A 24,724-nucleotide genomic window follows, 5' to 3' on the forward strand; every position below is an offset into this window, starting at 1 on the left:
AAGTTGTGCATTGGTTAGAAAACAGTCAGCCCATATCACTCCAGCGCCTTGCCTTTCCCTTGTCAACAGTGTACGTTCACAGTATAGCCCTCTTGATTAGTGACAGTCTCATTTCATCTGAAAACAAATAACCAAACAAAAAAAACATTTAATGGTATGCTTTGAGATGTTAACATGCCTTAATTTAATTTCACCCCCAATTCGGCCTCTCCTTGCCAACACAACAGGGCTTTGTAAGTACCCCCCCCCCCCCCCCCCCCCCCCCCCCCCCCCCCCTGAAGTTCAGACAGAAGAACAGCCTTTGTACAAACAGGCAACGGATACTTTCCTCAGTCAGTTAAGACTTTGAAATGCAGTCAAACACTGTGGAATCACTTCAGTGAAACACACACAAAAAAGATGCGTAGCTTTACAACGCTAACATGAGCAGCGACAGCCGTTTGCTTTACAACGGAACCCCCTACTGACGGCTGTATTCACCTAAAACTAGACGTGTTGAAAATGCAGTGTATATAAAACAAGGGAGAATTTTCCATAGTGGGGCCAGGAGTATTTCTGAGCCAGAGTACAGGAAAAACTCCTTTATCCAGAATACATGACTAAACTATTGCATCTCTAAAGAGATGAGACAAGGTGTCATATGTTGTAGATTATAGTGACATTTGGAATCAGACATTACAGAAGATGGCAAAACCAGCTATTCTAGTAGGAAGTATTTTCACACATGTATCCAAGTTTCTAGCTAACAATTCAATCGTATCTTTCAACTTAAAATACATTTCAATAATATTCCTGTACAACCGACCTACTTTCCAAAATCTTGACATCTGATATTTAACACAACATTACTTCATGAACCACAAAATAAAATAGTTTTGTCATGTTCTTCGTCTTTTGACTGTATTGGTGCGTAGTGTTGGGAGGGGCAGATTATATATCAAGATCATTAAAAGTGGCCTACATTTGGGGCTACATGCAGAGGTTTGGACATAAGTGGTTTTACTGGTTTAGTTCTTTTTAGCACCTGTACAACCATGTGAGTCTTGTTCACTGCCTGGTGTTTGGCACATAAATATTAATAAAGGGTACTTTGAAGAGAGTTGAGCACAAAGGTTAACAACTAGTAGTAAGTAGTGTCATTAGAACTATATGCACAAATTCAATCACGTTAACTGTAGTCGAAGTAGTCTGACCATCCCAATTGCCTAATGCATGGAGTCATTCACACATTAGTGTTTATCTGAAGACGATGTCCTCTTAGCCATTTCAACCCTCTGGATCATTTGACTTCTGCTACTCTACTCATAAAACGCCAATTCATTTAGTTTGGTAGACCTTGACGTAAGGACATACGTCAGGTCATCTAAGAACATTGTTTTTTTTTACACAAGCAAGATCTCACCCCAGCCATGAAATCCAATTCACTCTGTACTGTAGATGTCTGGTGTATAGCCAGATGAATGACAGAGATTGACATTAAGGTCTGAAAAGGCACCCATTGGGCAAGTCAGGAGTATTTTCTGGTTTGCACAAAGATTATGATCAAAATGTAAAGTAGCCTTTTTCACCTACACACGTGAGGAACCAGAAAGACCAGACTACTGGAATTCTTTGCATTGGGGTTGTCATCAATGGGGCAACCACAAAGCAGTCAACTTGCACAACTACTCAGGTCACTTGCCCCAGGCAACGCTTGATCACATATGGATTCCAATTTGACATTGGTTTTCACCCAGATTAATTAGATGAGCATTACTCTTTTCCTATCTTGTTAGAGTTAATCATATAAAGTCAATATCTTTTTTAAAGAGCTCAATACCCTCTGGTCTGGAGCAGGCAAGAGCAATGCAGATGGGGACTGAACTTTTGCAGTTGGTTATTAGCAATATGGTCTGTGTAGTTGAAATGAGGGGACATTACAGCTACACATACAGTATAGACATGGAGATTGTATCAGGAGGACTACTGAAGTCTAACAGCCAATCATCTCTATACCTACTACTCAGCCAAACACCAAAAATAACAAACATGAGGATTTGTTATTACATAGACAAACTCTGAAAATGCCAATTGTGAGTGAAACAAAAAGACAGTTGGTGGAATTGTGGGGGTTGGTGGGTGGGTAGGAGCGAGGAGCAAATACTCAAATATCTTAATTGGGACCGAATAGTAGGCCCTTTAGTTCAGTTTTCCCCATCCCTCACTCCTTCCTTCCTTCCTTCCTTCCTTCCTTCCTTCCTTCCTTCCTTCCTTTGGTGCGTGCTGGGTCACAAGGGGTGACCAGAGTCTTTCAGGAGAACTCTGACTTGCTCAGGGCAATGGCCAGCTCCAGATCCTCTTGTTCCTGTTGTGCCTGTCTGGCCAAGCGCACCTTCTCCTCCCGCTCACTCTCCCTCGTCGCCCACTCAATCATGTCCTCCTCGGTAGGGTACTGCTGCTTCACACCACATAGAAACACACAAAAACACACGCATAGACACAGCACAGCCCCATCAGAACACCTCAGAGATCCAGAAAATACATACTACTACCCCCCCAAAGACATCCACTGAATTTAACATCCCCCATATTGATCACAAATTTCCCCAAGACACAGCATGTCTGTAATTCTCTGTATTAAAAACAGCCATGTCTCTCCGAAGCAACAGCATACTGATCGCCTTGGTTATGGTAAACTGTTCCATTCTACAGATTACAATATAGCTTTTTGTTTGTTCCAATAGCAAACAGTTGCAATTTCTCACAATGTTTAAAATCAAAATGAAAAATGTATTACCCCCCACCCCAGAGTCATGTGACAGAATTTACAAGTCTGTTTCAAACAGCAACAGACATCATGCACATAAGACAGTGGGATGGCAAAACCTGGTTAGTGTTTAGTGAGTACATACAGAATATAATAAGAAGCATGCGTGCCTCTGCAGTGTCCCATCTATATCAATGTGAATGCAAATTAATACAGTATTGTACTGCAATATGCTGACTATTGGCTCAGATTGTGACAAGTCCTAAAGTGCATGTGAATGATACCAAAAGGAGAGATGTGGTAGATCGACAAAGATAAAGCATAAGTTCTATATAGAGTTCTGCACATTGGCAAGGAGGTCACAAAGGTTAACAGTCAAGACCTGGGAGACATTATACTGTTTTTACAAGATTATTACTTCCCTATAGATAATGAGCATGTGAGTCTTGTTCACTGCCTGGTGTTTGGCACAAATATTAATAAAGGGTACTTTGAAGAGAGTTGAGCACAAAGGTTAACAACTAGTAGTAAGTAGTGTCATTAGAACTATATGCACAAATTCAATCACGTTAACTGTAGTCAAAGTAGTCTGACCACAATTGCCTAATGCATGGAGTCATTCACACATTAGTGTTTATCTGAAGACAGAGGTTCTTTTTGCCCTTTCAACCCTCTGGACCATTTGACTTCTGCTACTCTACTCATAAAATGGCTACTCAATTTAACAAACATCCATACATGCTTATAAAGAGGCTAGTAAAACTAGGTTAGTGAATTCAGAGCAAACCGATTGTTATTTTTTTACAGCTCAAGTCATAATTGAATCCAGGATTTGATTACACCAGAATTGACGCATCATATTAGAACATAAAAAAGGACCCAATGTTACGGACGTCACGCTGCTTTCTTAGCTAGTACCCCCCCCCCCCCCCCCCGGCTCATAAACTGGCTCCAACTCGGGACCTCTGCTTTGCCAACACATGTGACTGCTCTCCTTGACAATGTTCCAACGGGTTGAGCCACCCAAAAAAAGGTACCAATTGGATGGCTCAATCCACAACATTTTGAGTTAGCTGTGGAGCGCGCTTATGGTACGTTCTTAACTCCCGTTACACAAACAGCAGCAATCTGTGGGAAATCAACCTGGTGAATATGGATACACATGGAGCCCAGAGATGGAACCCTTCAGACCTTTTATTGAGCTTATTCGACTGAGGAACAGAAGAGTAAAAACTCAAGAGCAGAAGTATCCTCCACAGTGCAGTCAGTGCTAATGGGTGGTATTAGTGGTAATAGCAGGACAAATGGTAGGATGCAGGATGAGGAATGATTCCAGTCAGAGTGAGCGGGTGATGAGGAGCTGTGGAGGGTCATTGGGAACCAGCCAATCAGACACAAGGACACAGTGTATGCAGGGCGCAGGAGGTCATGCAGGGTGGAGGCAGTCAGAGGGAGGAGAAGGAGCACGAGCAAGCCTTTCATCCTTTCTGGGGTTGTGCTAAATAAATAAAATCACAGGAGTCAAAGCAAGCAGCCTTTCCATCCACAGCCAACCAGGGGCTCATGAGTGATATGCAGAATACACGTGTGCTTTTGGTCCAGTTAGTGGTGACTAATGTCACTCAGTGAAGATGATTGATTTTAAATATATTAGAATGTTTATTAATATACACAGTGGACAAAATATTAGGAATACTGAGTTGCACCCCCCTTTGCCCTCAGAACAGCCTCAATTTGTCAGGGCATGGACTCTACAAGGTGTCAAAAGAGTTCCACAGGGATGCTGGCCCATGTTGATTCCAATGCTTCCCACAGTTGTGTCAAGTTGGCTGGATGTCCTTTGGGTGGTGGACCATTCTTGATACACACAGGAAACTGTTGAGCATGAAAACCAGCAGCGTTGCAATTCTTGACACACTCAAACCGGTGCGCCTGGCACCTACTACCATACTACGTTCAAAGGCACTACAAAATTTTGTCTAGTCCATGTCTCAAGACTTAAAAATCCCTCATTAATCTGTCTCCATCTACACTAATTGAAGTGGATTTAACAAGATCCATTGATTAGGGATCATAGCTTTCACCTGGATTCACATGGTCAGTCTACGTCATGGAAATAGCAGGTTTTCCTAATGTTTTGTGCACTCAGTGTATATCTATATCTACACTATTAAATGAGTAAAGATAGGCAGTGCAAGTTAATCAAGGGAACATCTTCAATTATTACAAGGCTAAACTCCAGTTCAACTTAGAAATAAACAGAAATGTAACTACAGATATAAATAAAAAACTTTACATAAAGAAACATAACATTGCTAATAAAATAACTATGGAATACACAAGGCAGAAGGAATATAGAGAAATTAACAAAATTATAGAGATGACCTCTTTAGCAAAACAAAGGAATGCATTTAAAATAATCAAAAGTCTATATACACACACAGAGTTCCTTAAGGCCTTAACATGCTCCTCAGATAGTTAAGGTTGAGAGTCTGGCTATGGATGGAGGAGATGCTGAGAGTGCTGTTTGCTGGATGTGCCTTGTGAGCGAGGAAACAGAGGAGGGCGACCTAGTCGCTGTCAGGAAGGTGAGAGGGGGCAGGAGAGGTGCTCACTTTGTCAAAGCTGGCAAATCGGTCAAGGTCCCGTGCGGGCTGGCGGGGTGAGGATGGGGCGAAGGGGTCCTGGGCAGTGTCCTTGGCAGGTTGGGAGAAAGGGGAATCTCCTGAGCCCTGGGGCAGAAATGGTCCCCGTCTGTGGAAAGACTCCGACGACTCTGATCTGGAGATGGAGGATCTCTTACCTGCATTCACACACACCTCAGTAAGGAATGAAGCGCCCAGGGAAGAACTCCTAACAAGTGTAACAAGGACTATAAAAACACTAGGTACTAAATATCCATGTTTTAAATACAAATGCCATTCTGCTACTCGTAATTGGCAGTAGAAAAGCACTGACAACAAACACCATGAAGGAAAATAAGCTTTCCAGAGTTAGGAGCAGCAGGAGAACTGACCTGGGGGTGGAGGGGGAGGTCTGGTGGGCGTTCCCGTCTTGGGGGGCAAAGCTGGCGGAACATCTGGGCTGCTGGGCTGGCTGTCCTCCTTAAACAGGTTCTTGTTGTTGGACGGGTTCGATGAGGCGAAGGGGTCACAACTGTTCGACTGGCAAACAACCAGAGGTCAAGAAGAGCATGACTGACTACTCTCTTATGTTTACATCAACACCACCAACACCTTCCTCCTTGACAGCATGAATAATTGAGGGGGATGTGTTAACAGGCAGTCCTCTCCAGACATGCTCAGATATCAAACTACTCCTTATCTAAAAAAAGGACACGGAGGTTAAACGGAAGTCCCTGTTAATAGCTAGTGCTCCCTAGTCCTCCTCACTATGATGATACACAACAGGGACAACTAGAGAACCCAATCAGGATTTTACCTTGGCCAGTGCGCTGAAGTCTGCAAATCCAAGTCCAAATGACTCATTGCCAAAGACGGCAGCAAATGGATCTGAAGGACACACACAGTGTAGATATTACTCAGCACACACAGTTTAGCCAAACAGGGTGCTAGCATCTGCCCTACCACCCACTGCCCAGAGGGAAGCTCCATCCCTGGAGTCTTACCTGGGTCAGAGCCAGTATTTACTGCAGTGCCTCCAGGTGCAAAAGGGTCATTAGTTGTTGCAGTGAGATCCTTCTGGGAGAAAAACACATACAATGTCAGTTTTATGACTCAAATCCTTACAAAAAACAGTGCCAACCTAGCTAGAATAATTAAGGACAGGAGTAAGTGCACAGTCAATCTTCATAACCATGCACAGAGTCTTTCTGGGAACATAATTAACACAAAGTGTTGGTGCAGGGGGAAGGATTGGGGTAAATTGGGTAGCTGCCTGAGTGAGTGTTCCTAAGGCATATGGACAGTTCAGCACTGTGGCACCCATAGAATTAGGAATGAGAATACTATGTTAATTTAATAGGATCTCTATGGAGGCACCACTCACGGTGGGGAGCTCAGAGCCTGGCTGGGAGCAGCTGAAGGGATCTGGCCCTGCTGTGCCCTGCGAGCCAAACGGATCTGGCTCTGCCAGGGAGTCGATTTTGGATCCAAACTGATCCGCATCCACATTGTTGACCTTGGCACTGAATGGGTCCCTGGCTGCCTTGTTTTGGGGTTTGGAGCTGAAGGGGTCCATTCCGGCAGCATTGTTGAGCGGAGCGGCAAACAGATTGGGCTCTGCTAGGCTGGCACTGCCACTGAAGGGGTCGGCGAGGGTGAAGGAGTCAGCAGAAGGGAAGGGGGCAGCCAAAGACTGCTTGAAGAAGGAGTCAGCAGCAAAGGGGTCTGTGCCCTTAAACGGGTCTCCACCAAATGGATCTGTTGATGAAGAACAGCTATGTTATAGGTTAACATTCAAAATATAGGCTAATATGAAAATATCTGATATGGTGATAATACGATTTGGTGAGTTAATAAGACTCACTCACAGGAAACATCTGCCTTTCCAAACGGATCATCTTTAAATGGATCATCTGCACAGAGAGACGGAAGGAAATACAATAATCAGTTGGGATGTCATTAAATACATAGGTTTTTCAAGTTCGAAATGGCTCCTGTTAATTGTACCATTTGTGAGGTGGAAGGGGAACTCACGGTCAATGAAGGGGTCTGACTGGAAGAAGTCCATGCCAGGGAGCGGAGGGGGGCTGGTCGTTGGGGACATGGTAGGCTGGGTAGGGAGTGGAGGGGGAGTGGTCTGTGGGGGCAGGGCAGGCGGGGTAGCCTGCGGAGGCTCAGTTGACTCTGGTCTCCCCTCTGGCTCTGGGGATTCCACCTGCTGAGAAGATACAGGTTATCAGTACAGTGGTCAGGCATGAGCCCAGGGAAGAATCCAATGGCTAAAGATTATGAGACCATATTGTTCATTGGGAGTGCTAGCTTAAAATGACTCCTCTTCCTGTTGTTCTACCTCAACTTCAGACATAGGACTTCTCTGCTCCTGGAGAGTGAAAGCAACAGGACTAATGTGCTCCTAAGGAAAGAGAAGTGAAAACACATTTCAGACATCATGATGGCATGACAGAATACAGACTTATGAACAAAATTGTAAATTACATATTTCAGAGTATGATCTATTGCCTTCACAGGGTTGTCCTGTAGTACTGGCCAGGTAGTGGAAGACAGGCTGTTATAGAGGTCTTCGAAGGCATCAGACTTAGGCACCGGTTCCTCTGGGGTCTTAGACCTGTCCTCCTTCACTACTTCTATCTGTTCTTCTCTCGGTTCAGCAGGCCCCATCTGTGGCTGGATGGCTGGAGGCTCCACTCTCAGCTCCTCTGCCTGGTCCTCCTGATGCTGCTCATCCACTGAACCATTCACCAGCACTGGATCCTCCTCTAGGGCCTTCTTCCAGCTGAGCTGGGATGTGACTGTCCTCTCTTCCAACTGTAGATCACTCAGCTTTTGCTCCACCTGCCCCCAGTGCAGACAGAGGTAAAGGGCAGAGGGATAGAAGGGAGAGAGAGAGCAATCCACTAACTCACCCTTTAACTGATATTCTCTTGTATATTTTCCTATGTCAGGAATAGACATTAGTGAAATCTGAATTTACACCAATCACTATAAAATCGTTGATTTTGCTCTGTCTCACCACCATTAAATCTTTGCACCATGCCACCACTGTGGTAGTAATGATGGTGAGTCTGCGTAGACTCACCTGAGAGACCTGAGAGAAGGAGTCTCGGACAGACTCCTGCAAGGGGGTGAGCTGCTCACGCGCTGCCTGCACCTTCTCCTCCAAATGCTGCGTCTCCTCCTGCAGCCGAAGCAGCTCCTCTCTGGCCTGCACCAGCTGCTCCTCGTACTCCTCTATCCTCTGCTCCTGCTCCGCGTGCTCCACCTCTAGTGATGAGATCTACACACACACACACACACACACACACACACGCAATGAGAAAAAAAAGAAGAGTTAAAACAAAAGAGGACAAGCGGACCAACAAATACACTTGCTATTGACTGGTTCCTCTCTGAAGGTGTTCCAGGTGCTGTGTGAGGTTATGGTTGGTTGATAGGTCATGTAGTCTCACCAGCTGGTTCTCATGGCTGCACTGCTGGCGGATGTGACCAAGCTGCTCCTCCAGAGTGGTCTTCTGCTGGTCCAGCTCTTCCAGAGCATCCTGGACCTCCTGGCGCTGAGACTGCAGCCGCTGCAGCACCCCGCTCTCCTTCTGCACCTCATTCTGCAACTCCTGGGGGGGGGGGAAGTCATAACAGAGTCACATAACAGCCAGAGAAAGAGAAAAATAAGTGATAGAGGAGCAGAGGAATAGAGACTAACTGAGCAGTCTGCAGAGAGGATGTGTCAGAGTCTAACCATTATGACAGCCAGCCTTGACGAGGTGCTCCAACCAAATCAATGCGAGTTTACCCAAAGTGGCATCACACTTTGACTTAGTGTTAATGCCTACATGAGGTTTCTTGGGGAAGTGTATGTGGAAGGGTGTGGTTGGTGGTATAAAACTAATCTGCCGCTCCTCAGCCCAGGCCCAGAAGGATGAAAGTCTTTGTCCGTTTCCTCTAGGGAGCTTCTGCACTCTAAGCTATGTCTGTTTAAAGTAGCCAGGGAGTCGCAGCCCAAAATAGAAACCATTTATCAAACCAACGTCAGCACAGTGGCAAAGCACTCCTGCCCACATCGCCTAATCATTTTGAAGGGACTGCTACACGTGCCAAGGATTCATGGCTAGCCTACTAACATGCAAATAGTTTATTGATCCCTCTTTGTTCAGAATAATTAATTAGTCAGAAAGTACAATATGACTTAATAAACATGTATTGTAGAGAGAATAATCCATGATCACTGAGGAAATATTTTTTGGGCCTTACATTTTACTGTACAATCCAATCTTAGTTACTCATACAGCTCTTGAAAAATCAGCTAGTTTCCCCCACCATGAATATATGGATGCTGGCTAATTGGCAGTGACTGGTCATTGCGGAGCAGAAGCCTGGGGTGAGAAAACAGTGCTGTCTGTCTAATGGCAGCCCTTCACACCACTGGCTAACACCTACAGTACCAAAGAAAAAGCAGTCTTTCACAAATACACAGCAGACAATTAATCTTGAATGGAAGTTAATATAGCCTATAGAGTTCTACGTTTGATCACTTGGGATGAAAGTGTGGTAATGTACACCTTTTTCTAGGTGTTTAAAAATGTTAATGAAGTCAGGACCAGAGAGGAGATAATAAACCTGACATTCATACATCCAGTAAGATCAAATAGAGACACGGTGATAGTCACACACAGGCTTATGGTTTACAGGTGATACACCTCTGCTATGGCACTGGCTTATTCAAGAACACTTAACGTTTTCCTAAAAATGCATTTGTTTGCATAAAATAAGATTGGCAACCCCTGATGACAGAATATGAAAGTATAATAACATACTTCCTCTAAATAGGTTATATCAATAAATCAATTAATATCCTTGATAATAACATGGAGGTAATTGTAAAAAAATATATATACATTTTTTAATATCGCTAGCTAGGTTTCCAACCAATTGGCGGCAGATTTTCATGCAATTATTCTCAAATCCACATAAAGAAAATATGCAAATTCTCTCAGCAGTGGTCGTGTTTCCCACAAACGGACTCGCTGTGGATAAAAATCAGTGCGTGATGACGTAGTGCACACTTTTCTCCTAAATTTTTAACGTACCCAATAAAAATCTGAAGTTAAATAGCAAATGTGCCGACTCTGGTTTTAGCACATGCCAACATCTCGCAGATACAGTGCGGGTTGGCTAGTCTAAATGAGATTATGGTTGAGAGCGAGAATATTTTTTATTTGTCCGACGGCAGTAAAGCGTCAATCATGTCACCAGAATTAGACACTCAATAGTTATTGTGAAGGTGCATCAAGATCGTACACTTTCACCACCCTGTGAAGTTCATCATAAATTATTTCATCTGTATCCTAATAAACTACATGGTTTCCTGAGTCGTGACTCCAAGTTCACTTCGATATGATGGTTATCAATATTTGCGCATTAAGGCGGTTAAAACCTCTTTGGGCTCGGGGGCAGAATTTTTACGTCCGGATGAAAAGCGGGCCCAAAGTAAACTGCCTGCTACTCAGGCCCAGAAGCTAGGATATGCATATTATTCATAGATTTGGATAGAAAACACTCCGAAGTTCCTAAAACTGTTTGAATAATGTCTGAGTATAACAGAACTGATTTGGCAGGTGAAAACCCGAGCACAATCCATCCAGGGAAAAAAATGTTGAGGTCAATGTGTTTTCCACTAGTTCTATGGGAAGCCCTTTTTAATAGGAATCTGGTTGCAGTTCCTATGGCTTCCACTAGATGTCAACAGTCTTTAGAAATTGGTTGATGTTTTTCTTTTGAGAAATTAAGAAGTTGTCCTATTCTTTCCATGTGTCACTCAGATGGATTCAAGTGTTTTGGTGCGCGTGACCTGGAACGCGCTTCACATTGTTTTTATCCGGTATTAGAAACAGTTAATTCCGTCTTAAATTTAATCAAATATTTACGTTTTAGGGTACCTAAGGTGTGGATTAGGAACGTTGTTTGAAATGTTTGGACCAAGTTTACAGGTAACTTATTAGATACTTTGTAGGCATGTTGGGCGGGTTGAAACCGGTGTATTTCTGAATCAAACGCACCAAATAAATGGACATTTTTGGGACAAAAATGACATTATCGAACAAAAAGGACCATTTGTGATGTTTGTGGGACATTTTGGAGTGCCAACAGAAGATCTTCTGCCTGGTTGAAATATGATTTTCATGTGTTTGTCTGAGAGGTGCTGTCCTCAGATAATCGCATGGTCTGCTTTCGCCGTAAAGCATTTTTGAAATCTGACACAGCGGCTGGATTAACAAGAAGTTAAGCATTATTTTGATGTATAACACTTGTATGTTTTATACATTGTTTTAATGAGTATTTCTGGATTTGAATTTGGCGCGCTGCAATTTCGCTGGATGTTGTCAAATCAATCCCGTTAATGGGATTAGAGCGGGAAAGGGGTATAAGGGATCCCTAAAATAAAACAAAAAGGGATCCCACTGTCTAGCGTATTTAGTTTTGTCATCATTTGGAACGTTTTACCGACATTTTATTTTTACATCAGGCCCATTTTTTTTATCCAACATGTACTTTACTCAAGTATAAAATGTTGGATGGAAACCTGGTTACTGAAGCAGGAACTATACAACTTGAGGCTACATCACATCAGTTCAGTTTGTGTCATCAATCTCAACATCAATACGGTGCACTATACAGTGTACAAAACATTAAGAACACCTTCCTGGCCTCCCGGGTGCCACCAGAGACTCTGGGTTCGCGCCCAGGCTCTGTCGTAACCGGCCGCGACCGGGAGGTCCGTGGGGCGACGCACAATTGGCATTGCGTTATCCTTGTCTCATCGCGCACCAGCGACTCCTGTGGTGGGCCAGGCGCAGTGCACGCTAACCAAGGTTGCCAGGCGCACAGTGTTTCCTCCGACACATTGGTGCGGCTGGCTTCCGGGTTGGATGCGCGCTGTGTTAAGAAGCAGTGCGGCTTGGTTGGGTATCAGAGGACGCATGACTTTCAACCTTCGTCTCTCCCGAGCCCGTAAGGGAGTTGTAGCGATGAGACAAGATAGTAGCTACTAACAATTGGATACCACGAAAAAGGGGGTAAAATTAAATAAAATGTATTTAATTCAAATTAATTATTTTGCAATCAAAACAGCCTCAATTCATTGGGCCATGGCCTCTACAAGGTATTGAAAGCATTCCACAGGGATGCTGGCCCATGTTGACTCAAACGCTTCCCACAATTGTGTCAAATTGGCTGGATGTCCTTTGGATGGTGGTACATTCTTGATATACACGGGAAACTGTTAAGAGTGAAAAACCCAGCAGCGTTGCAGTTCTTGACACACTCAAACCGGTGCGCCTGGCACCTACTACCATACTCCGTTCAAAGGCACTTCAATATGTTGTCTAGCCCATTCACCCTCAATGGCACACATACACAATCCACATCTCAATTAGAGGTCGACCGATTAATCGGAATGGCCGATTAATTAGTGCCGATTTCAAGTTTTCATAACAATCGTAAAAAAAAGTTTACACAATTATTTAATCTTTATTTAACTAGGCAAGTCAGTTAAGAACACATTCTTATTTTTAATGATGGCCTAGGAACGGTGGGTTAACTGCCTCGTTTAGGGGCAGAACGACAGATTTTCACCTTGTCGGCTCGGGGGAACCAATCTTGCAACCTTACAGTTAACTAGTCCAACGCAATAACGACCTGCCTCTCTCTCGTTGCACTCCACAAGGAGACTGCCTGTTATGCGAATGCAGTAAGCCAAGGTAAGTTGCTAGCTAGCATTAAACTTTTCTTATAAAAAACAATCATAATCACTAGTTAATTACACATGGTTGATGATGTTACTAGATATTATCTAGCGTGTCCTGCGTTGCGTATAATCTGACTGAGCATACAAGTATCTAAGTATCTGACTGAGCGGTGGTAGGCAGAAGCAGGCGCGTAAACATTCATTCAAACAGCACTTTTGTGCGTTTTGCCAGCAGTTCTTCGTTGTGCGTCAAGCATTGCGCTGTTTATGACTTCAAGCCTATCAACTCCTGAGATGAGGCTGGTGTAACCGAAGTGAAATGGCTGGCTAGTTAGCGCGCGCTAATAGCATTTCAAACGTCACTCGCTCTGAGCCTTGGGGTGGTTGTTTACCTTGCTCTGCATTGGTAACGCTGCTTCGAGTGTGGCTTTTGTCGTTGTGTTCCTGGTTCGAGCCCAGGGAGGAGCGAGGAGAGGGACGGAAGCTATACTGTTACACTGACAATACTAATGTGCCTATAAGAACATCCAATAGTCAAAGGTTAATGAAATACAAATGGCATAGAGGGAAATAGTCATATAATTCCTATAATAACTACAACCTAAATCTTCTTACCTGGGAATATTGAAGAATCATGTTAAAAGGAACCACCAGTTTTCATACGTTCTCATGTTCTGAGCAAGGAACTTAAATGTGTTTTCTTACATTGCACATTTTGCACTTTTACTTTCTTCTCCAACACTTTGTTTTTGCATTATTTAAACCAAATTGAACATGTTTCATTACTTATTTGAGGCTAAATTGATTTTATTGATGTATTATATTAAGTTAAAATAAGTGTTCATTGAGTATTGTTTTAATTGTCATTATTACAAATAAAAAAACATTTAAAAACTGCTTTTTTGGTCCTCCAATAATCGGTATCGGTGTTGAAAAACCATAATCGGTCGACCTCTAATCTCAATTGTCTCAAGGCTTACAAGCCATTCTTTAACCCGTCTCCTCCCCGTTCATCTATACTGACTGAAGTGGATTTAACAAGTGACATCAATAAGGGATCATAGCGTTCACCTGAATTCACTTGGTCAGCCGGTCATAGAAAGAGCAGGTGTTCCTAATGTTTTGTACAATGTGTAGACGTGTGCATCATAGAACTACTGGAGACGGCTCTGACTAATACTCAGACGCACAGCCTAATAGAACCAAGCAGACTACCGCTAACACATTCAACAAGAGCAGCTAAAACAGTAGAATATTACAGCATTGTAACATCTTACAACAACAAAAAACAAATTCAGACAATACAGTCATCAACTGCATGAAAATAAACAATCTAAGGGTAGTGAGAGAGCTGAAGGGCATGCAGGCAGCAAGTTTACTGTACCTGGACTTCACTGGTCCTTTCTCTGACGCGCTCCTCCTTTTCATTAATGTCCTGTTCTACAGAGCTCTTCTCCCTGTAAGACCAGCACAGAAGACATGAGTTTTTAATCACCGTGGAGACTGAGGGCACCCCCAGCCAGGCTACCACCCCACCACCAGATGACAGCTCCTCTCCCTGCACCACCATCCTGATCCTCTGTAGCAGACCACACTGACCGACCAATGCCTGCAGCAACAGCCTTAAGCGAGAGAGGGTATTGTGTGTGTGTGTGTGTGTTCTGGCAGATGGGAGAGCAGGAGAAGGAGAGAGGGGCAGGGCTGTGTGTAGATGGCTGCCTGGAGGAAGTCTCAGTGATTCAGCAGAGAGGGAGGGATGAATATCTTTCCTTTCCCTGTCAGTTCATCCTCCCACCTACCCCTCCCATCCCTGCATGGTCAGATGACAAGGTAAAAAGGAAGGAGCAGAGGATGTGATTTGGGGGCGGCAGGGTAGCCTAGTGGTTAGAGCATTGGACTAGTAACCAAAAGGTTGCAAGTTCAAATCCCCGAGCTGACAAGGTACAAATCTGTCGTTCTCCCCCTGAACAGGCAGTTAACCCTAGGCCGTCATTGAAAATAAGAATTTGCTCTTAACCTCTCTGCGCACCGAAACCGTTAGCGGGATTAAATTCGACAATATACGGTGATCGCTACATAAATATTAAACATGAAAATACAAATGTCTCACATGGGTCGAAAGCCTAGAATCTTGCTAATCCAACTGCGTTGTCAGATTTAAAAAGGATTTATGATGCGATTATCTGAGAACAAAGCCCCATAAAAAACTATTTCAACCAGCGTAACATCACAAATTGCAATAAAATAAATTGTTTACCTTTGATGATATTCCTAGGTTTGCAATCCCAATGCTCATTGTTGATAAAAATCAATTTTTATAGCCTAACACGAAACATTTTGTGAACCGCTTGTGTCGTGAATTCCGTCTCATTCAATTTTCGACGACACATTCGATGTAAATACACACACTAAACGTGACTTTTCCAGTCATGTTTGGTTTCATTGCAATCAACTGGTTTGTTTGTAACACAACCAAACGTGATGGGTCATTTCGCGGGACGTACTGACAACAAGTAATGACATCATTGTGCACCAATGATATGACCTCTGTTTCGTTGATTGACTGTATTTTAACCCAATGACCACTGATCGTCTTGAAATCTAGCTGGGTAGATAGCCAATGACCTGAGCTAAACTGCAATATGTAATGGTTATGTGTTGGAAGACCAACCCATGTAGTAAACTCCGGCGTAAAGAGGGTTATTCGCCATTGAAGATTCATACCAGAAGGAGCCACGCATGTTACGCACAGCATTGTTTTGGGAAAGCGCATCTTCAGCTGTTTATATATCAATCAGTATGGCGACTAAGTCAGAGAAAGCTAAATCTAAGTCTAGATATACAGATGTACACACAATTTTAGAAGAAATTGATCGGGAACGTGGGACAGATTGTTGGAGGACGATTCATTTAGCGATTCCCAAATGGAGGAATATTTTTTGAACGGAGAGGACATCGTTTTGGACTGGTAAGTTCTTCTCATGCTAATGCCGTTGTTTGAAATTAATAATATAAAATATGTGATTTAAAAAAAAAAAATTGTAGCAATATATAAAAATGTAATGAAATGTGTAAAGTACACGTTGGCTATACATTGTGGGTGGGGGTATGTTTGTGTGTGTATATATACATATTGTGGATTAGAGGGAGCATGGCCGAGATGCGTGTCTGCCGCTCCACCCCACCCCCACATGAAATAGCCTATTTGAGGCTGTTGAGGGGAGGACAGGCCCACAACAATGGCCAAAGTGAAATGGAGACAGTAGATCTAGCAGGTCTATAATAATATATTCAACCTTATGTTGCCTGTACTCTATATACAGTGGGACAAAAAAGTACTTAGTCAGCCACCAATTGTGCAAGTTCTCCCACTTAAAAAGATGAGGCCTGTAATTTTCATCATAGGTATAATTCAACTATGACAAACAAAATGAGAACAAAAATTCCATCATTCTGAAACTTTGCACAAGTACTGTTGCCCTCTTATGTTTTTCACTGAAATTGTCCCCATCATCCTATCTGAATGTTTGTTTTGTCTTGTTCATTTTAAAGATACAATAAAAATGAAAATACAATGAAAAAAACATACGTTTTATCTAAACCAGATCTATTGTGTTATATTATCCTACATTCAATTCACATTTACACAAACTTCAGAGTGTTTTCTTTCAAATGAAACCAAGAATATGCATATCCTTGGTTCTGTGCCTGAGCTACAGGCAGTTAGATTTGGGTATGTCTTCAGGCGGAAATTGAAAAAAGTAGGGGGGGTAGCTGTTTAACTGACTTGCCTAGTTAAATAAAGATTTAAAAAATATTTTAAAATGTGTGAAAATATGCAGAATAGGCAGGACCTCTTCGGTTATCTGCTCTACCTACCAAGTCCAAAGCCTTAAATCTACTGACAATAACAAAACCATTCATTTAGCAAGGTAGAACACTAAAATGCCAAAAGTCATATGCAACAGAATAGATATTACTACAGATTATATTAATCAAATCAATAATAGAAATGTTTTGCTCAACATGAAGACTGTTGAAACAAAAAGGCAGCCAGATACAAACAGCCCCACATGTTGAGAGAGAGTGTAGAGCCAGTTGAGAGAATCTGAAGTGAGGTAGGCGACGTACGAGTCAGGAGTACTAACTTAACTGACTGTATATTGCAATGCCCTGGCTGGCAATCATCCAGAAACAACATGTGTAGACAACATCCCATGCACCTCTTCCAATGTCAGCCAAAAATAAGAAAATGTTGGTTTCAGACAATCATTCTAAATCTATGACACCCTCACCCAGTAATGCTCTCAGGCTCAGCTAAAAAAACACAGCTTCATCCAATGCCCCTCCATAGGGTAGAGTACACCGCATGAATACCTTTCCTCAAGGACAGCAGCACCTTCGAGGAAACTCACAGCAATCTTGAAAACATGAATCATCTTTGCAGTTTATGGTCCACTATGCTAAAATCCAAATTTTCCTCATCTTTCCTAAAATTGAAACTTACAGCTGATATTCATAAACTGATGCAGACTACTACTATCCTCAATCTTTGTTTACCAGAAAAGGGAAGTAACAACTACAAACTATAAAGAGATCCATTTTAAGAGATTTTAAGAGCACCTTCCCCTTCAGCAGGTGTTTCTCCCTCATCACACATACACACACAAAGAGTGAGACAGAGAACCTCTGGAGACCCTGCTTGAAGGCTCCCTTCCGCACTTATGAGTCCCTGGACAGCTGGTCAGTCTACCAGCTCCCCTCCATCTGCTCTTTCTGCAGACAACAAACATACATTGTCTCTTTTCTCAAGATTCCCCTTAAAACATGCAACTATACCATGTATTCCCTGAAATATTCCAATGTGAGACAGAGCAAGGCCCAGTTCCTTGGCTGTCATAGCAACCTTAACAGGAGAAGTTACAAGCTCCAACAAACTCCTGTCAAAACAAAGCTGGAGCTAACCCATCCCTCGAACACAACTGCTTGCCACTCACTTTTGTAGATCTACAATCTCATTGCTGAGCGAGTCCAGTTCCTTGATGGCAGAAAAGTCTGCTGCCAGATTTGCTGCATTGCTCTGGTGGGGAGAGATCATTGAGAGCAGAAAACAATGTTTACATTCACATCAGTGTAGCTTTACTGACCAGACATACACTACAACATATACACAATGTCTAAACATTAACTCAATGGAATGGCAAACACGATGTGGAATAATATGAGCCTCCAGCTAAAGTGGCAACTAATCAATCTCACCAGTTAAATCAAACCCATTTTGCTAAAGAAATCACAAAATGACCCATACAAGATAAACTGAATGGGGGACAACACCGAAAGCACATCTACATGCAAACAAATGGTAGAGGGCTCTGAAATGACTAACAGTTGAACTTGGAGGAAAGCCAAGGAAATATTATGAGGTAGGTACATGGGCGGGTGACACTGCCAGGGGCTAACCGGAGACACCGTGAAGCCAACACTCAGGAGAGTCCCCAGTTAGAGGGAGATCCCACCTTGTGTACAATGCATGAGTCATGAGGAAGAACGCAAAGAGACAGCATACACAGACAGGGTCAGAGACACAGCAGCAAGCTAGAACACAAAAACCCACACCACAGGAGAAGGGAAGGAAAGGTTTAGTAAAACATCAGGAAATAGACGTTACCAAATCCGCATCACAATTAAGTAGCCTATTCATCAAAATAGTCCGACATTCTTCATAGAGAAATACACTGGATAAAAATAAGATATTCACAGTTTATGATTATTGGCTGTCTAAGACTGGGTTGCAACGTGCAGGACAATAGAGAGGAGTCTTACCTGCTTGGCTGCAACGCTTAGTCTGTCTGAGGGAGGGATCATCTCAGGACAGAGGTTCTGGGGTGGGTCCACACCCTTGGTCAGTTTTTGGTTAATTAGATGCAGCGCTAGTGCAAACTGTTCCCTGGTAAGCTTCCCTATGTCCCCAATGTCACAGAGCTCCCTGTGGAACACAGATGACCACATTACACAATAGAAAGATCAATTTACCCCTCCAGGAATGGGCATAATATTGTCAAACTATAGGCAGGTCACAGACCCATATTAAGCCTAGTTCTGCTCAATAGAAAATCTTAATTGAAATAGCTTTTTAGTCCAAGAATTTACTCTAGGTCCAGAAACCAGCCCTGTATGACCAATGTCCAGATTGAATTAGTAAATGCAAGTGCAGGCACCGCATATTATCTAAGTCACCTGAATTATACTAAACATGTCCTGATATGTCTTACCAGATGCGTGCTAGTGTGGCGGAGGGCAAGCCAGTCTTTAGGAAGATATCTCGGACTTCAGGCCCAGACACCAGACCATCCATGTCAAGATCGGTCTTTGCAAAAACCTCATCATACTTGGCTTTGTCTGGAGGAGATACAGCCCACTGAAAAGAGACAGAGGGGACAGGATTGTTAGAGATGGGGGTAAGTCTTTCAGCCCCACTTTCATACTAGGATGAATAGGATACTCACTGTGACTGGGGTCGCTGCTGGTTTGGAGGGCAGGGTTTTGGACCCGGAATGGGAGGAGCGTCTCTCTTTGATGGAGGGGGGCGAGGGTAAAAGGGGCATCACAGGGGGTACAGAGACAGGGAGCTTTTTCCTCTTGGAGGGTGGCACAAGGGTAGCAGGCAGAGACATGGGTATGGGCTCCCCCTCCAGAGCTCTGTAGACCAGGTACATGACCTAATGAAGGAGAACATATACGCATAAATATACGATTTACATACATAAATCTGCCTTTCATGTCTGTTTCAATGTAAGATCAGGGAAGTCCAATGTTGACAAACTAATTATTCTATTTGAGAAGCACAACCCCACACTAAATCTGACAAAATAGTCCACATTTCATCTTACAACATACTAAATGTTTATATTACACTTTAATGATTCATCATTTCTTACCACAGCAAACTCATCTCGGTCGAGCATACCATCTCTGTCTAGGTCACTCAGTTCCCATACCTGCAACATTATTTATGGGGGAGTTCACTACACCCAGCAATACGTTAACAAAATTCATCAAATCAATAAAATAGACCAGTCGTAAAATAGACCATCCAAGTCAAGTTTGGAAAAGCAACAGAAATGTTTAACACAAGACCACCCCCCAGTGGGCACACATGCATTTACTCTGTGGTGGTCACCAAAACTCATTCATTAGGAGCCCTGAAGATACTGTATGTTAGGCTTACCCTTCCCAGTACATCCACTGGAAGTTTGGAATTGAGCAACACTGGTTTGACCTTCTCCCCAGAGAGCATTCCACCAACGGGGGAGAGGCTTTCGAATATGGCATCAAATTTCAGCTTCTCTTCCGTCTGAAAAGTCACACAGGGACATGGTACAGGTGGGTGATTCAAGCATAATTTCCACTTTAGTTAAAAGTAATTGATTTTGCAAGGTTCGGAACCCCCCTGAAATGGCTTTGAAAAACTGATTTGAATAAGAGGTAAATGTTAAAAAAAGAAATGTGTCATCCACATGTGGTTTGTTACTGCTTTCATTATTAGAGACCAGGACAAAATTACATGATTACATTTTTTAAGAAATATTGATTGGTTTCCCCTCACCTTGACCACCCATGGGCTGTCAATGGACACTCCCCCAGGTAGAAGTGGGCTGCTTGTGTCATGCTGAGACAAAAAAATAAAAATAATAATAAAGTTAGCATCATTAACAAAGGTGCTGTTTTTTTTGCAGTAGTAAAGCTCACATGCGATTAAATCAAACGTCTGTTTCTTGAATAGAGACTGTGGGTTTCAGTGATGATTGTACTCACAAACTTTGGGGGAGGAACTGCCAAATTGAGACTCTTGAGTGCCACCTCCAGTCCATTTTGAGCACAGGCCACCAACCGGAGAGCAATGAAGAATTGCTGATGGGTGCAGAGACAAGAAGTGTATTCTGGTTGTCTTACTACAAGGAATCTTTGAATATGTCCAACACGACATTGTAAATCTACTAAGTAACAGCTGGTCTACCTGATCGTTAAGGCACCCCTTGCGTTCTGAATCTGCCAAATCCCAGATCTAAGAAGACATTTGAAATCACTTAAATTACATCAGTCATATAGGAATTCCCGTAAACAACCATACTGGGTAAGTACCATAGCTTGGTTTCTGGCCATCAGCCAGAATGGCTGTCATCTAGTATCTTACCTTGCCCAGGACGAGGTCTGCCAGGCCTGATCTCTTCAGGAACAAGGCTGCATCAGCAGCTGCCACCCGTCCACTACCAGACGGGTCAACCTACACCACAGACAAAACAAGTCAACACTAGAAAGAAGAATTAGCCAGTAAAAGCACCAGATCTCTAGCTAATTTGTGCTGACTTTGCAATACAAAATTTTATTGAGTATTTAAAAACAGGTATGCATAAGTATAGGCTAATACTTTGATGGGAGTCCTTAATACATCACATTTTCCCATTGCAGTGTCTAACAATTTCACTTAGTCCTCTTTGAGCCTCTGCAATGACAGGGTTAGCAAAGAGTTATCATTAATTCATAAAGAAGCTTCATCTTGCACAGAGTAGATCACAGAGTGGAGAAAAGCCTGGAGACATGTTCAGTGCAGTTCTGCAGTTGCTGGCTAATGCGACACAGCATTTCCCATTCTATCTGGTGCTCTCTCATCTGAACAGCCCTCATCCAAATGAGAGATTCTCTGTTACTCAGTTTATAAACCAAGGTACTACATCCTGGTAATTCGCCCATGGACTCACAAAAAGACACCTTACCTGTCGATAGTATTTGTCATAGAGAGGATTTCCACTTGAGAGCTGTGGAGATAGACATAAAATACTCCTTGAGACACATTTTATGATCGTAAAAAGGGCCAGACAACACCCTTCAAGCAAGCCATTCATAAGATTACATGTCAATCAATAATTTGTCCAACATCAACCAAGATGCAAAAGCAAAGCAGCATAGGACTTCTGAGTAGAAAAATATAATACATTATATAAAGCTAGGCCTACATATCAACGTGCAAGCACTAGCTAGTTAAATAACCAGTACACCGTCTAGAACACAGTACACTCACAGTAGACCCATTAGCTGAGATCCACAAGTGGTTGTTTGACTTCTGGCCAAGCCTGTATTACATTGCCCTGGCAGCTGCCAAAAAGCAAGGCTAATAAATTACAAATAGGCCTATTTCTACAGGAAATCAATGTTTCCTCTGAGCATTATGCATCATGTTCATCTTAATAGTTAATCAGTGTGTCTCAAGTTCCCCTACCAAGACAGCGTTTCAATTACATTTAGGCCAATACATTCATAGGCTGGCAATGTGTACTTCAGTACTGTGTGTGTGCAGCGCTTGAAATCAAGTGGTTAGGAAAGTGGAATGCCTAGTCCAAGCAACAGGCTAAACTAAGTTATTATCCAGGTAGTCTCACAGAGATAAAATCTACTTTTCAAGAGACCTAGTCCAACCAAGACAGCAGCAGCAGGGGAACAATGTTTCCAGACATAACAACTTAGATATCATAAACAAATTATAGACGTAAACACACATACAAACATCATAGATAATCAATCGTACTGATAATCACATTCCTCAGTAACATGAGTCAACCAACCTTCTGAACTCCTCCAAAGAAACGAATAGCCTGCACTACCACATTTTACACAATGAATAAGGTCTAGCCTAAGTATGAAATCAGATCAGGAGAAGACCGTCATCTGCCAATGATCATATGAAATAGACAAGCACTATCCCACCTTGTTTAAAGTTAACATACAAATGGCGCCTCTCAAGTAATGTAATAAAGGAATGGGTATTTTCTGATTTCCGAAGAAGAAAACCATGATGGACTTCCTGACACTCACTTCCTGTGGCTCCTTATGGTGCATTCACAATGGGAGTGTTTGACCAGTAAGAGCTTTGTCTGTGAACAGACTAAATATTGGATGTGCTCTTCTCCTTTGCACTTTTACAAAAATATTAATATTCAAAGAACAGCTAACTAATAAATGTAATGTTTTAACAACTGCAACCTTACAGTACTATAGACGAGTCAGACGATTCCAAAAAGGCTATATAAAACATATAGATCTAGCTTACTCGTTGAAAAGTGTATGACATTGCATGTTACTTCAATAATACATTCATAATCTGATCATTATATCTTTCCCAGACCCCCACACCATTTTCTATTGGAAACCATTGTGTGCCTGGCACTGTTGGCTGCCTAAACACAGAGTCTTTGTGTGACTAATTGCATAGCAATGAATACTCTTCACAAAACTGCAGATGATACTAGCTATACTGTGCTGTATGCAGTATTTTCTTGTCCAATCCTTATTCCCCCCGCACAGCACAGCCCTGCTGCCAAGAAATTGCACCAACTGTAGTTACCAACCCCAGTCTTTTGCCTTGGTATAGCTCAGCCGAGGTAAAGAACATGTCACTCCATTGAAGAATGGTAATATCCCATAACATAAGACAAATATATAAATCAGTGCATACTAACTTCGCTAGCTAGTTAATGACATATAGCTAACGCAATCATTATGCAGTCAAAATATGTAGTAACTATGAGATTAACAATGTCAATAGTCAGGATGTCAGCTAAACTAACTAGCTAGTTTAACCAGTAGAATACTGCTGGCAAATAACGTCCACTATCAACTTAAATGAATCAGAAAACCAATACTAATATCAATGTGATTAATAAAACAGCGGTCGTCTGCAACATAGTTGGCCATTGGCAGTGTCATATGGGACAACATGCGGCTACTTCCTCTTCTCTGACTAGCTGATGATAGCAAGCTAACTAATTAAAGTTAGTTTGTATTGGCAGTTTAATAAATGATTAAAACGGTCATATCGGACAGCTGACTTGATATCCTCTACCTAATACGTTACAATAAACGTTAGTTTACAAAGAGAGGAAAGTGGATTGAAGCTAGTTAACGTTACCGTGCTAGCTTTGCTATGCGGCTCACACAGCATGAATGCAAACTGGTAGTTAGCTAGCTAACATTACGCTTACAAATAAATGTTGACAGTCGAACAAATAGGAACTTTGCATATTGAAATAAAGGAGCTCTCAAAGTTAGCTAGGTAATGTAGTGACCAGTGAATACAATCAAAAGAAACAAAACTAGGCAAAAGTTCTAGCTAGCTACTGTAGCTATCCGACCATTCCAAAATTGACACAACAGGCAGCTAATGTTAGCCTAACTAGCAACGCCCTTACGCAGTCGCTAAAGGCGTTAGGCAGAAACTTTACCCAGTCATATCTTGGGTTGAGGAAAACTTCAAAAGAGTTCAAGACCGCGAGGCACAGCAGTTCAAAACCATTTATTCCTTAAATCCATTTGCCCAATAAGTACAAAGCACCTACATACTAATCACCATTCGTTTTGAAATAAAATACTTACCTGAGTCAGGGAAAGACTGGCAGCCATAATGTTTCTGTTCCCACTACTTCATTCTGCGTAACGATAGATTAGAGGCAGCTTTAAAAACGAGGCACTGGAATTTGTGTACTGGAATGGGGGTCATTCAATCAGCTTCAGATGGCGCTGCTCCCGCGACTGTCTGCAGCA

General features: G+C 42.5%; 1 protein-coding gene across 11 annotated transcripts; it reads right to left on the reverse strand.

The window, feature by feature from the left end:
- Positions 1–266: 266 nt before the first annotated feature.
- On the reverse strand, positions 267–24,724 carry eps15 (epidermal growth factor receptor pathway substrate 15). 11 transcript variants are annotated; one of them, XM_036978207.1, is made up of 26 exons: positions 24,557–24,720; positions 21,904–21,945; positions 21,558–21,632; positions 21,324–21,413; positions 21,147–21,194; positions 20,945–21,040; positions 20,736–20,798; positions 20,358–20,483; positions 20,068–20,127; positions 19,636–19,848; positions 19,402–19,547; positions 18,953–19,115; positions 18,127–18,209; positions 14,514–14,586; positions 8,838–8,999; positions 8,468–8,665; positions 7,867–8,223; positions 7,721–7,783; positions 7,405–7,588; positions 7,239–7,283; positions 6,755–7,128; positions 6,375–6,447; positions 6,188–6,258; positions 5,763–5,910; positions 5,362–5,549; positions 267–2,437 (listed from the first exon to the last, which is right to left on the reverse strand). In XM_036978207.1, exons 3-26 carry the CDS (start codon positions 21,591–21,593, stop codon positions 2,291–2,293), a joined length of 3,207 nt encoding a protein of 1,068 aa, XP_036834102.1. In that variant the 5' UTR covers positions 21,594–21,632; positions 21,904–21,945; positions 24,557–24,720; the 3' UTR covers positions 267–2,290. The 11 variants fall into 11 exon arrangements, with proteins under 11 accessions (XP_036834102.1, XP_036834096.1, XP_036834100.1 ...); XM_036978201.1 differs by lacking the exons at positions 21,558–21,632; positions 24,557–24,720 and adding an exon at positions 24,093–24,337 and having other exon boundaries at positions 267–2,218; positions 2,251–2,437; XM_036978205.1 differs by lacking the exon at positions 21,558–21,632 and having other exon boundaries at positions 24,557–24,724.

This window comes from Oncorhynchus mykiss, chromosome 5 (assembly GCF_013265735.2).
Source record: "Oncorhynchus mykiss isolate Arlee chromosome 5, USDA_OmykA_1.1, whole genome shotgun sequence".
NCBI classification, from domain to species: Eukaryota; Metazoa; Chordata; class Actinopteri; order Salmoniformes; family Salmonidae; genus Oncorhynchus; species Oncorhynchus mykiss.